The sequence below is a fragment of the Schistocerca cancellata genome, chromosome 10, assembly GCF_023864275.1.
Source record: "Schistocerca cancellata isolate TAMUIC-IGC-003103 chromosome 10, iqSchCanc2.1, whole genome shotgun sequence".
NCBI lineage: Eukaryota > Metazoa > Arthropoda > Insecta > Orthoptera > Acrididae > Schistocerca > Schistocerca cancellata.
In genome coordinates this window covers 54,020,542-54,035,906 of record NC_064635.1, presented here as the reverse complement: position 1 = coordinate 54,035,906, position 15,365 = coordinate 54,020,542, and the positions used below count along the sequence as shown (strand labels likewise).

Here is a 15,365-nt window from a genome sequence, read left to right as displayed (position 1 = left end):
TTGCAAAATGCATAGCCGAAGCTAAGCATCTTATAAATTCAGCAGGACTATCTGAAATGAGTTGTAATGAAACAGAAGCAAGTATTCAGAAAATGAGAATGTTAGCATTCGAAATAATTGACAATATAGTAGTAAACATGGAAAACATATTCCAGACTTTCATGAAATAGATTTTATAGAACTTTTAAATGAGAAAAAGTTCTCAGGGCGTAGTAGGCCAAACAACTTCCCAATACATGTAGTTGAAAAACAACTTAAGATATATCCTCTCTTTGACAGTGAACAACTGAAACAAGACCTTCCAGTTATTTACAGCAGTGAAGATATATGTCTACAGCCTCAGGGCCTCCTTAAATTCATTATAAACAATGGATTAAAAAATGTGTTCTCTGAATGTGTGTGAAATTACTGTTGTTGGGACTTGCAACTCCAGCAACCACTGCGTCTTGCAAAAGAAGCATAAACACAATAAAATGCATTAAAACCTACTTTCACAACACAATGGCAAATGACAGACTGTCAAACTTGGTGATTTTGGTTATAAGAAAGGGGAGTCTGAAATAATCAGACAGACAGCAGGAGTTAATTTGTCGTGTTACCGATGTTTATGCCCAGAGTGATAGAAATAATTTATAAAAAGATGTAACAGTGAATTACTGTGTGTGCTATTTCTATTAATGTGTTTCTGTTTAACATTTTTATGCTTTTATTTACAACAATTTTAGTAGAGTTATGTAACCAAGTTGCTTTTGCAGTGTTTCTATTTTACAAGTTTGTAAGATTTCTTTCTTTTTTTGAAATTCATAATTCTCAGTCTACCCCACAGAAAATGCCACAATTCACCATTGCAGATCATACATAAAGGGTAATCATTGTTATCAAAAATCTCTGGAATGTCTTTAGTTCAAATTTTTGCTTGATAGTCTGATACACTTTCTGATGGGCATATTATATTAACATTACATTAATATATGAATATAATAGCGGGAGGAAAAATATATCTAAAAACAAAGATGCTGTAACTTACCAAACGAAAGCGTTGGTATGTTGACAGAGACAATAAACACACAAACAAATTTCAAGCTTTCGCAACCCAAGGTTGCTTCATCAGGCCTGTGTCTGTATATGTGTGGATGGATGTGTGTGTGTGTGCGCGCGCGCGCGTATACCTGTCCTTTTCCCCCCCTAAGGTAAGTCTTTCCGCTCCCAGGATTGGAATGACTCGTTACTGTCTCCCTCAAAACCCACATCCTTTCGTCTTTCCCTCTCCTTCCCTCTTTCCTGATGAAGCAACCTTGGGTTGCGAAAGCTTGAAATTTGTGTGTGTGTTTGTGTGTTTACATTAATATATGTCGTACATAAATGTCTATACAATACATAAAGAAGAAATGATGTTAATAAAAATCTCTAAAAGTTCTTGAGCGTTTTACTTTACATTATTATAAGATACCCTAACATTCAGACAGAAATAAGCTATAGATTTTTTAAACAACAATGTACAGATTTTATGCAAAAACAAACTGCAAGAATGAAAATGCAGAACTGTGAAAATGTGTGGTTTCATTTTCTTTCTCACTGTCAGTTTCAACTTAGATATCAGGCCACTTAAACCATTAGACAAATTATCTATCCCACACATTCTTTCTCGTTACATAAAATTTTAAACAAAAACTGAATACAAAACAGTGTGCTGTTTTGTTTTCTTCACTGCAGTTGGTTTTAAGATGAAAGAGAAAAGTTTCATTTATGGTATACTAACATACAGGGGTGAGGAAGAGAGAGAGAGAGAGAGAGAGAGAGAGAGAGAGAGAGAGAGAGAGAGAGAGAGAGAGAGAGGAGGAGGAGGAGAAGAAGAAGAAGAAGAAATTGCTTCTCAAAATATCTGACTTTTTTTTTTTTTTGTCATCAGTCTACTGACTGGTTTGATGCGGCCCGCCACGAATTCCTTTCCTGTGCTAACCTCTTCATCTCAGAGTAGCACTTGCAACCTACGTCCTCAATTATTTGCTTGACGTATTCCAATCTCTGTCTTCCTCTACAGTTTTTGCCCTCTACAGCTCCCTCTAGTACCATGGAAGTCATTCCCTCATGTCTTAGCAGATGTCCTATCATCCTGTCCCTTCTCCTTATCAGTGTTTTCCACATATTCCTTTCCTCTCCGATTCTGCGTAGAACCTCCTCATTCCTTACCTTATCAGTCCACCTAATTTTCAACATTCGTCTATAGCACCACATCTCAAATTCTTCGATTCTCTTCTGTTCCGGTTTTCCCACAGTCCATGTTTCACTACCATACAATGCTGTACTCCAGACGTACATCCTCAGAAATTTCTTCCTCAAATTAAGGCCGGTATTTGATATTAGTAGACTTCTCTTGGCCAGAAATGCCTTTTTTGCCATAGCGAGTCTGCTTTTGATGTCCTCCTTGCTCCGTCCGTCATTGGTTATTTTACTGCCTAGGTAGCAGAATTCCTTAACTTCACTGACTTTGTGACCATCAATCCTGATGTTAAGTTTCTCGCTGTTCTCATTTCTACTACTTCTCATTACCTTCGTCTTTCTCCGATTCACTCTCAAACCATACTGTGTACTCATTAGACTGTTCATTCCGTTCAGCAGATCATTTAATTCTTCTTCACTTTCACTCAGGATAGCAATGTCATCAGCGAATCATATCATTGATATTCTTTCACCTTGTATTTTAATTCCACTCCTAAACCTTTCTTTTATTTCCATCATTGCTTCCTCGATGTACAGATTGAAGAGTAGGGGCGAAAGGCTACAGCCTTGTCTTACACCCTTCTTAATACGAGCACTTCGTTCTTGATCGTCCACTCTTATTATTCCCTCTCGGTTGTTGTACATATTGTGTATGACCCATCTCTCCCTATAGCTTACCCCTACTTTTTTCAGAATCTCGAGCAGCTTGCACCATTTTATATTGTCGAACGCTTTTTCCAGGTCGACAAATCCTATGAAAGTGTCTTGATTTTTCTTTAGCCTTGCTTCCATTATTAGCCGTAACGTCAGAATTGCCTCTCTCGTCCCTTTACTTTTCCTAAAGTCAAACTGATCGTCACCTAGCGCATTCTCAATTTTCTTTTCCATTCTTCTGTATATTATTCTTGTAAGCAGCTTCGATGCATGAGCTGTTAAGCTGATTGTGCGATAATTCTCGCACTTGTCAGCTCTTGCCGTCATCGGAATTGTGTGGATGATGCTTTTCCGAAAGTCAGATGGTATATCGCCAGAGTCATATATTCTACACACCAACGTGAATAGTCGTTTTGTTTCCACTTCCCCCAATGATTTTGGAAGTTCTGATGGAATGTTATCTATCCCTTCTGCCTTATTTGACCGTAAGTCCTCCAAAGCTCTTTTAAATTCCGATTCTAATACTGGATCCCCTATCTCTTCTAAATCGACTCCTGTTTCTTCTTCTATCACATCAGACAAATCTTCACCCTCATAGAGGCTTTCAGTGTATTCTTTCCACCTATCTGCTCTCTCCTCTGCATTTAACAGTGGAATTCCCGTTGCACTCTTAATGTTACCACTGTTGCTTTTAATGTCACGAAAGGTTGTTTTGACTTTCCTGTATGCTGAGTCTGTCCTTCCGACAATCATATCATTTTCGATGTCTTCACATTTTTCCTGCAGCCATTTCGTCTTCGCTTCCCTGCACTTCCTATTTATTTCATTCCTCAGCGACTTGTATTTCTGTATTCCTGATTTTCCCGGAACATGTTTGTACTTCCTCCTTTCATCAATCAACTGAAGTATTTCTTCTGTTACCCATGGTTTCTTCGCAGCTACCTTCTTTGTACCTATATTTTCCTTCCCAACTTCCGTGATGGCCCTTTTTAGAGATGTCCATTCCTCTTCAACTGTACTGCCTACTGCGCTATTCCTTATTGCTGTATCTCCCGGCCGTTTCCAAGTATACCTCCTCCTCTTGTGATTCTTGAACAGGGTATTCGCTATTACTAGCTGAAACTTGTTACAGAACTCAATTAGTCTTTCTCCTCTTTCATTCCTTGTCCCAAGCCCATATTCCCCTGTAACCTTTTCTTCTACTCCTTCCCCTACAACTGCATTCCAGTCGCCCATGACTATTAGATTTTCGTCCCCCTTTACATACTGCATTACCCTTTCAATATCCTCATACACTTTCTCTATCTGTTCATCTTCAGCTTGCGACGTCGGCATGTATACCTGAACTACCGTTGTCGGTGTTGGTCTGCTGTCGATTCTGATTAGAACAACCCGGTCACTGAACTGTTCACAGTAACACACCCTCTGCCCTACCTTCCTATTCATAACGAATCCTACACCTGTTATACCATTTTCTGCTGCTGTTGATATTACCCGATACTCATCTGACCAGAAATCCTTGTCTTCCTTCCACTTCACTTCACTGACCCCTACTATATCTAGATTGAGCCTTTGCATTTCCCTTTTCAGATTTTCTAGTTTCCCTACCACGTTCAAGCTTCTGACATTCCACGCCCCGACTCGTAGAACGTTATCCTTTCATTGATTATTCAACCTTTTTCTCATGGTAACCTCCCCCTTGGCAGTCCCCTCCCGGAGATCCGAATGGGGGACTATTCCGGAATCTTTTGCCAATGGAGAGATCATCATGACACTTCTTCAATTACAGGCCACATGTCCTGTGGATACACGTTACGTGTCTTTAATGCAGTGGTTTCCATTGCCTTCTGCATCCTCATGTCACTGATCATTGCTGATTCTTCCGCCTTTAGGGGCAATTTCCCACCCCTAGGACAAGAGAGTGCCCTGAACCTCTATCCGCTCCTCCGCCCTCTTTGACAAGGCCGCTGGCAGAATGAGGCTGACTTCTTATGCCGGAAGTCTTCGGCCGCCAATGCTGATTATTTATCAAAATTTAGGCAGTGGCGGGGATCGAACCCGGGACCGAAGACTTTTTATTATGAATCAAAGACGCTACCCCTAGACCACGGGTGAACTATAAAATTTATATAATTTTGAAGATATTCAAAACAATTCTTGAAACACTGCTTACACTCAGGTAGTATGCATTTAGAAGGCTTCAACAACTTTCTCATGGGACAAAAATAGCTGACACACACTTTTTGTTTCACATAAAAAAGAATAAAAGTCGTTACGCATTTAGGCAGTGAGTTAGGTAAATATGGGCAACAAGACAGTAACTTATTATTTTTCTCCGAGTGATCAATTTTTTTTGCATGTTATGATGAAGACTGACATGACTTTTCAGCTATTTTTCCTGATTTGCTTGATACCATTCAGCATTAACTGTTCTTAGCTTCTATAATGCAATGATCACGACACCTGCACTGGAAAACAAAAGCAAAAAGGATCATATTGTTGGCAGTGCTTCCCTCATGAAAAACATTTCTTAATGTCTGTTAAATTGTGAACACACAAACAGTTCACTATTGCTTTGTCTTCTGCTTGCACGAATGCGTCCAAGTTTTATCCCCCCTCATAATGTTATGTGAGGGCTATGCAATTCTTCAGTATTATCTAACACTAATTGGCATGGGCTCAATTTTGAACTTCTTTCGAATTGTGCAGGAGGCACTGGAAAGCGAACTGTTTCACAGCTAAACATTCACCCACAATCAACTGTACTATAGCCTTCAACAGGGCCAAGGGTGGCTCTGTTTCATGTTAAGTCACATGCCGACATTCTTCAGTCATGTGCTCAGTATCTTTTTGGAACAATAACCAATTCTGGCCAATTCCCACTAAATTCGCCTCTGACAGAAGGATGTCATGATAAATTCCTGTAAAACAATTGGAGACAGTTTTTCCTGAGGCTGATTGACAACCAGAAGCTGACCCTGGTGATTAAGAAGCATTTTTGTCAAGATAGATCTTTGTGAAAATCATAAAATCTTCCAATAAAAAATTTATAATAAATTCCACCTTTAGCAACACACTTTAAAAAAAAAAAAAAAAAAAGATTAAGCTACCGATGAACTATTTCTCAGCTGCAAATAGTATGATATGAAAATTTCACTGAGAAAACTGATAAATTATGAGACAGAATTACTAGCCATGTAACAGAGCAAGGTGGATTAGTCCACTAGTTCTTATAAAATTCTTAACTGCACTACATTTTTTTCATTGATTTGATCTAGTTGTTAATATCACATTACAAGTATTATACATATTAGTTATTTTCTTAATCCAGCAAAGGCTTTTAAAGTTTTATTGTTCATGAGGTAATTCCACAATTATTGATGTGTATTGTATTGATGAGTAGATTTTTTTATCCATCCAATTAAACAATTTTATCAGTAATTGATTGCTTTCATTTTCATATATGATGTTTTTGGAAATAGTAAAATGTTTGCTAAGGAGAGAGGAATGAAGGCTTTGACTTCAGATGTGTCATTTTTGTCAGCACCAAATTTTATCCCTACATGTTAGTGAGAATTCTCAAATCATTGATATTTATTCACAAAAAATATATCTAGGTAAACCAGTTAAGCTTACACCTAGATATATTTCTTTGTGAATAAATATCAATGATTTGAGAATTCTCACAGACATGCAGAGATAAAATTTTCCAAAAATTAATCAGTGGTGCTGAAAAAATGACACACCTGAAGTCAAAGCCCTCAGCCCTCTCTTCTTAGCAAACATTTGACTACTTCCAAAAACATCATACATGAAAATGAAAGCAATCAATTACTGATAAAATTGTCTAATTGGATAGATAAAAAATCTACTCACCAAGCAGTGCCAGAATACACACATAAAAGCTTGATGTGAATGGCAAGCTTTCTGAGTCATTGGCTCCTTCTTCAGGCAGAAGAGTTCAAGAAGGAAAAGGACTGGAGAGGTCTAGAAAAGAGGTAGATTTTGAGAAAGTCACCCAGAACAGTGGGTCTGGGGAGACTTACCATAGGGGATGACAAGGGAAGTCTCCCCTTACCGATGGTTCTGGGTGACTTACCCCTTTCCTGGACCACTCCACTCTTCTTCAACTCTTCTGCCTGAAGGAGTAGCCACTGGCCCTGAAAGCTTGCCAGTCACAACAGTCTTGTGTGTGTGTGTGTGTGTGTGTGTGTGTGTGTGTGTGTGTGTTTATTTGTTTGTTTTCTGCCACTGCTTGGTGAGCAGATTTTTTGTCTATCCAATTAAATAGTTTTATCATATATGAAAAGTTATTCATAATTAAAGTTTTCATCTTCCAGAATTCTCCATTCTTAACACATGTTTATTTCCAAAGTTTAGTCTCATAGTTTTGTAGTCGATTACAAAAAATTTACATGTTCACACACAAAGCTTGTTAGTTTACCAATTATTCGATTTACAAAATTCAGTAATTTTTGTTGGTCTTCGTCAATCCCCCGTGGAAACACAAAAGCAGTTTCACAAAACAGTACCTACAATCGTGTCATTTTCCCCAACACCCAACCAACTAAGAGACTTGCTACCTGTATTTTCAAGCTCACTAATTTTGCTAATTCTCCTGTTATAAAGTAAAATTTAACAACAAATTTTTAACTTTATTCATATGTACTTCTGGGAGTAGATGTACAGGACAATGCTTCCTTCAGTTCTGTGGGAGTCACTCATTTCCTTATCATCATGTAGTCTCTTAAATTATGAGTTAAAAACTTGTGAACTTTTTTCAATCAGTCAGCACCTAATGGCTAAATTGTGAACTCTTATATGCCGTCTTAAGGTATTGATTCACGGTTTGAATCATTTCTTCGACATCTTAGTGACACTATTTATTATAACTGAATGCTTAAATGATTCCAACCCAATGTATTATTATTTCATGATCCATCCTGTGATTAATTAATTATTAATTAGCAAACATCAGAGAAACTGTTTGTGTGAACATAATACAACTTATTCGTGTTAATGTCTACTACGTGACTTTGTTACCAAATATGGTGATGAAATCGTTCATGTGTATGATGCCACTGCTAAGACTTGTTAAAAGTGAGGTTACTGGCCAGTGGCATGTGATCTGCATCAATTCATTCGAAAAAGTTGGTTATCGAAGTCTTTCCAAGGTGTCAATAACTGTGAGAAGATACAAAGCTAACCTACACAGTTACTGAGGCCTAGCAAACGCAGGTCAGTAAGCTTACAGCCAGTCTTACCCCAAGACGTGCAATGTGTAGCACTGCCCATAGACACACATACAAGATACATCCATCAAGTAAGTTTCACTGTGTTTATGAACAGAAACAATACAGAATTTAATTGAAAGGTTCATTGGAAGAAACAGAGAAAGTGTTGTGCTATTTTTCAACATATTCATTGCCGTATCAAGACATCTGTCATACTGTGGGACCAACTTTCGTATTCCTGTGTCACAGGAGTTTGTCATTTGTGATTGGAACCACTATGTGGTAACTATTTCTGCCTCCCTGTCAATTTGAAAACACTGAACCGACCAGACAAGAATTTTTTGAGTTTCCAAAACAAATGGATACCACTGGGAGTGAGGTTTGGGCTGTGGGGGGCATGATTAAACACCTTGCAGAGAGAGCCACTGTGATGCCAATGCACTGACTGCTACTCACTTTCTGGGGTACTGTGTGCAACCCAAGTCTCACCATCTGTGACAATCTGGTCCAGAAACTTATTACTGTCATGGTACCACTGCAGGAAAGTCAAAGCTGCCCCTGTTCATTTTGTTTTGCATTCTAAGAGTCAGTTGCTTCAGTGGCAGACTATTTCCAGAGCGACGCGTGCTCCGTGACAATTTTGTGCAACAAGGAACGTGACACAAATTCTGTGTAACAAGAAATGCCACATCTGCATCAGTGACACATCATCTGCTTGCACATGACACCCCACAGGCCTGCCGCAGCTGACAATGAATCTCAGTTAGTGCTATGACCTATGCATTCAAAGCTTTATCACCGGCCGCACTTCACACACAGTGTGAGCCTCATTTTCAACTGTAACTACGAAGGCGTGACATTAGGAAGTTCTGTTAGCACATGCTGTATCATTACTCTTTCACATACATGCTGTTGCTTCCAGCAACATATGCTTTGCTACCTGTGGTACAAGTGGGAAACTGACTTGCACTAGTAAATTGCACCTCCCTCACTTGTATTAATATCTAGCAGCAGTGCTACACATTTCATGTCCTGATGTTAAGCACTGGCTGACAACTCTGCCTCTTATTTTCTTAAATTTCCAAACTGCCATTGGTCTGACAATAATAAAGGACAAATTTTAAAACAACAGAAAGTCACATATCAATAGTGCCATCTGGAGGTCACACTGGAAAGGTAGTCTTCATATAAAGAATATTTGGGATACTTACTCTCAATCTGTCTCTGTGTCAGGGACAATGTTTTCTTCATTCTGTTTGCAGTTCTCACGCCTATGGTGTAATAGGGACTTACGTACACGCGACCAATGGTTGTCTGCTGACTCCATGAGCTCCATCACCAAAGTCCTCTTCTTCATAGTCTTCTGTTGACAAAAGACAAATTACATAAGGAGGAAATGTAGATTTTTTTTTACGAACGTTTGTTTTCCTTAAATCTGCCATCATTTTTGTTTATGGATTTTTATGTTTAAAAAACAGTCTCAGAATGTGCCCATCTTATTTTCTTCATAAACCAACACTAACGTCAGTGCCAGCACATCAGTTTCCTAGAACTGTATGACAAGTCTTAAGAAAACCTCCTTCCGAGGTTCAAAGATGTCTAAGTGCTGTTGAGTATAAAACATTTTGGTCATTAAAAAGTCTCTGGAGGCTGAGTGCACATTATATAAATCTCAGATTTGTGAAGTTCCAGTTTCAATTCACTTTTGTAAAATGCGAGTATTCTCAATAAATTAAAACTATGTACAACAATGTGTAACATAATAATAATAATAATAATAATAATAATAATAATAATAAAAACAGTCAAACCTAAGTACAACAATTATCAATGCAACAATAAACCCCTGGGTGCAGTGATAATTTCATATGGTCCAGCCTGATTACTTATATTTTCTAAATTAATTATCCTTCATTACAATAATGGAGTAATTTTAGCAACACCCTGTTATAACGAAGACATGTTTCGAGGATCTTACTATTTTCTGCTTCTAAGAATCTCACTACGATGGTATATATTGTTTGTTAAACCTCTTGATCTTGAGCAGTGTGTTTACAGAAGATTCGCTATATACTGTGCTCACGGTGAGCAGGTAGCGAACTGCATATAGCCACAGGCGAGCTGGGCTGAGAAGCAAATAGAAAAACTCATAGAGCTCCTGTGTTTGAACCAGTATCAACTGTTGTAGTCTATTTGTTACTAACCTTGAGTTGCAGTCAGAAGTGTTGTATTGGGCTCATATATTATTTCTATGATTTTTGCAATCTGTGAATGTTTCCAAGTTGATGTAAAAATGGTTTGAACTTGACTAATATGATTTGGACAATGGCTGGAACTCGAAAACAGTTAAGGTTACAGACAAAAAATGGAGGTTTTAAAAGACATTGATAATGGAATGAAACTGGTAGGTGTAGCAAGGAAGTGTAGCTACACTCCTTAAGATACAAAAAGGAACTGAAGAGTGTTGTAGGTCGCAAGTTTAACCATTCAAGAAAAAGAATGGAGACAGCTGCTGATAATGATGTGGATGGTGCTACACTGTGGTGTTAAGACACATGGCATCATTTTTAAAGTGATTTCAGGCGAAGAAAAATCGGCACTTTAGGTCACGCACAAGGTTGGCGGAAAAACACCAAGTGTAAACTGGTGGACACATACAGTCCCAAAAACATGTACAATGCAGATGAGACGGGATTGTTTAACAGCAGATGTTAGAGAAGACAACGGCCTTGGGAGAAGAAAAATGTAAAGGAGGTAAGCAGTCTAAAGTGCATCTAACATTTCTTCTCTGTAGCAATGTCTCAGGGACAAATAAGTTGACACAATTGGTGATTTCAGGCGAAGAAAAATCGGCACTTTAGGTCACGCACAAGGTTGGCGGAAAAACACCAAGTGTAAACTGGTGGACACATACAGTCCCAAAAACATGTACAATGCAGATGAGACGGGATTGTTTAACAGCAGATGTTAGAGAAGACAACGGCCTTGGGAGAAGAAAAATGTAAAGGAGGTAAGCAGTCTAAAGTGCATCTAACATTTCTTCTCTGTAGCAATGTCTCAGGGACAAATAAGTTGACACAATTGGTGACAGGATGATCAACAAATCCCTGATGCTTAAAAAAAATTAAGAAGCTTACCAGGCAAGAGTACATACATTTTATTTTATCCTCCTTTAATTTGTAAGTTGATTCATCAGTACCTTCAGCTGTAATGTTATGAATGTGCATAAAGGGACATACAGTACAGTACTCTACAAGATTAATTTTGTATTTTTCGTTATTCTAAATAAGATTTCATTTACTGCAATAAATTTCAAGGCAAATTGAAAAGCATGGTTGACATCTGCTTGCTTTAGTGAGTGGATACTTTTGCTTGATAAAGAGACTGCAAGTAAAACTAAGAAAACAGCACTGTTGTTGCATAATTGTGAGTGTAACAGCATATTAGCGTTGAAGACTGTAGAGCTATGCTACTTCCCCCTGAACTGTACTTCAATCCTTAAGCCACTTGAGATGAGCATAATTAAGAACTTCAAAACAAAATACCTTCACATTTTGTTCAATACATGATCACAAACACTGAAAGAAAGTTGGACAATCAATGCAGTTTCAAAGTGAAACAGGCTCATGACAAGACTGCTAGTTCCTGCAACAGTGTAGAGCCGAATGTGATTGTGAACTGCAGAAAAAAGCAAGGAATTCCCTAAGTGGAGATGACAGTGAGAATGTTATGGTGGATGAAAAACTGCCAGATGATGTTCAAAGTGCTCGAGATATATTTAGCAGTAACTGGTAAAACCATAGATGGATCAGTAGTTGAATACATGTCATCAGATAATGAGGCATTGGTGTTTGAAGCATACACCAATGACTATCACTGAAGAGGTAATGGGTAATTCACCTGTCGAAGATTCTGACGATGACAGTGATGTGATAACTGCGAATCCTTCTCCTCTGGTGGAGCTAATAGGCCAGTTGAAAAATATTCAGTAAGTAGTATCTTCAACTCCCAGGATTTCAGGGGGAACGGATTTCATTAGAGGAGATAAAGATAACATTCACGAATTGGAAAAATAAAAATAAGTGACTACTTCTGTACACCAGAGTGAGATACTCTACTAATAAATGGAGTGAACAAATTGGGTTTCATTGTTTTAATGTTATTTATCATCAGAAAAGTACTACAGTACTGTATACACTTACCTTTAAGGTACAGTTGTGTAGTAGTCACTATTAACAAAAGCTCATCATTACAATAATCCTGCTATAACAATACCATTTTCAGAATCACATGAGTATTGTTCTATCGAGGTTTGATTGTATACCACTTTTTTATTTCTATTCACTGAACCATATTACTAATGCACATTTTTTTCATTTGATAATCAGACATTTCACATGTCAATTATATTGTAATTTATTTTCATGTGATTAGTAACTGAACAAAAAAAAATGAGATTTTTACTAAAATTTATGATTCTATATTTGTTAATGAACACTGCAATTTGGCACTGAAACAGGATTTAAATAAGAAAGTTGCTGCTAGTGACACTCGAACCAGTGATTTAACACATTCAAGACACAAAACACATTCAAAGCTACTTTACTTTACTTTACTTTACACGTGGCTAAGGCCTTATCGACCATACACCTGCTCTACGAGCCTCTTCCAATTATTTCTATCCAGGGAAATTGTTGTCCAATCAGAGTTGATGCCCATCCTAGCTGCATCTTCCCGGATATTCTCCATCCACCTAATTCGAGGTCTTCCTCTTCTTCTCTTTCCTTCTAATTTCTTAGTGGATGCTATTTTGGGTAGTCTGTTCTCCGGCATCCTTGCTACATGACCAGCCCAGTTCAGTCTTCTCTTCTTTAACATTTCCACAATGGTACTATGTTTGTACAGCTCCCGTAGTTCTTCATTTTTCCTTACCCTCCACTCCATGACATTTTCATCGAAGATTGGTCCAAATATTTTTCTTAGTATTTTTCTTTCAAATATCAACAGTTTTTCTTCATCTTTTTTCCTGAATGTAATAGCTTCACATCCATATAATGCTACTGGTACAATAGTTGACTGATAAAAACGGATTTTGAATTCAGTACTAAGTGATCTCATCCTTAAAATTTTGATACAGCTGTAAAAAGTTCTATTAGCTGCTGCTAGACGGGCGTCTATTTCTATTTCTGCTCTATTGTCTCTGCTAAAAAGACTCCCTAAGTACTTGAAGTGGTCAACTGCCTTGAAAGTGAGACCATTTACGGTCAGTGGTGTATTCTTTTGGAGTTTTTTACTTATGACTAGATATTCTGTCTTTTCTTCATTCACATGAAGTCCAGCTTTCTCAGCTATTTTGTAATAATTTTGCATCATCCTGATTAATTCAGCTTTTGAAGTGCTTATTAAGGCTACATCATCTGCATAAGCAAGTCTAGTAATGTTCTGTCCCTGCAGTTGGATCCCTTGTGGATTAGTTTTGGTGAATTCTCTATCAATCTTCTCTAAGATAATATTAAATAGAATAGGTGAGATGGCATCCCCTTGTCTCAGTCCAGTGTACACCTTAAAATTTTCAGTCTCTCCTGCAGGTGTCTTAACTTTGCATATGGTTTCTTCCAAACACATTTTAACTAATTTGATTAACTTTAATGGTATTTCAAATTCTTTCATGGTGTTTAAGAGTGTCTGTCGGTGTATGCTATCATAGGCCTTCTTGAAGTCTATAAATAGAATATGGATATCTACATTAAATTCCCATGCCTTCTCAGTTATTTGTCTCAATGTGAATAAGTGATCCAAAGTGGATCTGTTAGTGCGGAAGCCACATTGATAGTCCCCAATCAGTTCTTCGGTTATGGGAATCAGTCTGTGTAGTATACACATCGACAAAATTTTATACGTGACATCGAGTAGGGCAATTCCTCTGTAGTTATCACAGACAAGGGGATCATTCTTCTTAAAGATGGGGCATATAATTGCAGTTTTCCAATCGGCCGGTATGTTTTCTGTCTCCCAAATTGTTTCAATTAAGGAATGTAGTTCTATTTCCAATTGTGGTCCTCCATTTTTTAAAAGCTCAGCATATACCTGGTCTTCCCCACAGGCCTTGTTGTTCTTTAATTTCTTTATTGTTTGTCTTATTTCATTTACTGATGGTGTGGTGACTTGTATATCAACTATATCTGGTTCTTCAAATGTAAAGTAATATTGTGGATCATTGCAGTTGAGCAGCTGTGTAAAGTATGTCTTCCATGTTTCTTGTATGTCATTCTTGTTTGTAAGTATTTTCCCATTATGGTCCTTTATAAACTGTTCCCTTTTAGTGAATTTTCCCAAGGACTTTTTTATATTCTGGTACATCTGCCTTGCTCTGTGATGCTTGAAATCATCCTCCGCTTCTCTTACCATGTTGTTGTAGTGTTTTCTCTTCTCTTGTCTTAGAGTTCGTTGTGTTTCCTTGCGGATTTTATAGTATCTCTCCTTTAGTGTAATATTGTCCATGTCTTGTAACCATGCCTTCCTCGCATTTTGCCTCTCCAGTACTCTTTCTTGGCACTTTATATTAAACCAGATTTTGTTAGTTCGTTTTCTTTTACCTATAGTTTTGGAAGCTACATCTTGAATACTGTTTCTGAGGTGTCTCCATCTACTTTCCACATATCGACAAAATTTTATACGTGACATCGAGTAGGGCAATTCCTCTGTAGTTATCACAGACAAGGGGATCATTCTTCTTTAGTGTAATATAGTGTAATATAGCTACTAGAGACTGTTAAAATCTAATGTTCAAAGGTACTTTTTTCTCTTTTTTCCAACCTTTGTCACAGATGCTTAGGAAACATGACTGGAAAAGTATTAAATGTATGATGAAAATTGGGACAGGCCAGTTCGTCTGCAATGGGATTACAAAATATAAGATGCATTACAGTAACAAAAAGCAATTAAATAAAACATGACAAAAGTTAGATTATTAAACAGGAAAAAGTTAAGAGACAGTAACTGAAATACACTCAAGTGGCGTTATTATTATTATAGAAAATGAGATAAATAATAAACAGCTTTCGAAGTACACAGAATAATATGAAAATTACAAAACAAACAGCTAAAGAAACTCATTGAATGAAAACAGAGTGAGCACATAATCAGGACCCTCTGTTAGCACTAATGCTAGAATGCCGCATAAGTGAGAAGTTAGAGGAACGTGCCCGCCAGAGAGCCCCTCGTACCCTGCGGCACGCCATTCCAAGAAAATGTAAG

General features: G+C 37.6%; 1 protein-coding gene across 1 annotated transcript in view; it reads right to left on the bottom strand.

Moving 5' to 3' along the window:
• Positions 1-15,365, bottom strand: part of LOC126106760 (uncharacterized) — an 89,168-nt gene that overhangs the window by 27,412 nt on the left and 46,391 nt on the right. Inside the window, exon 5 of the mRNA XM_049913133.1 lies at positions 9,320-9,471. Within this exon, the coding sequence (XP_049769090.1) occupies positions 9,322-9,471 (150 nt within the window). The 3' untranslated portion in view covers positions 9,320-9,321. The remainder of the gene's footprint in view (positions 1-9,319; positions 9,472-15,365) is intronic.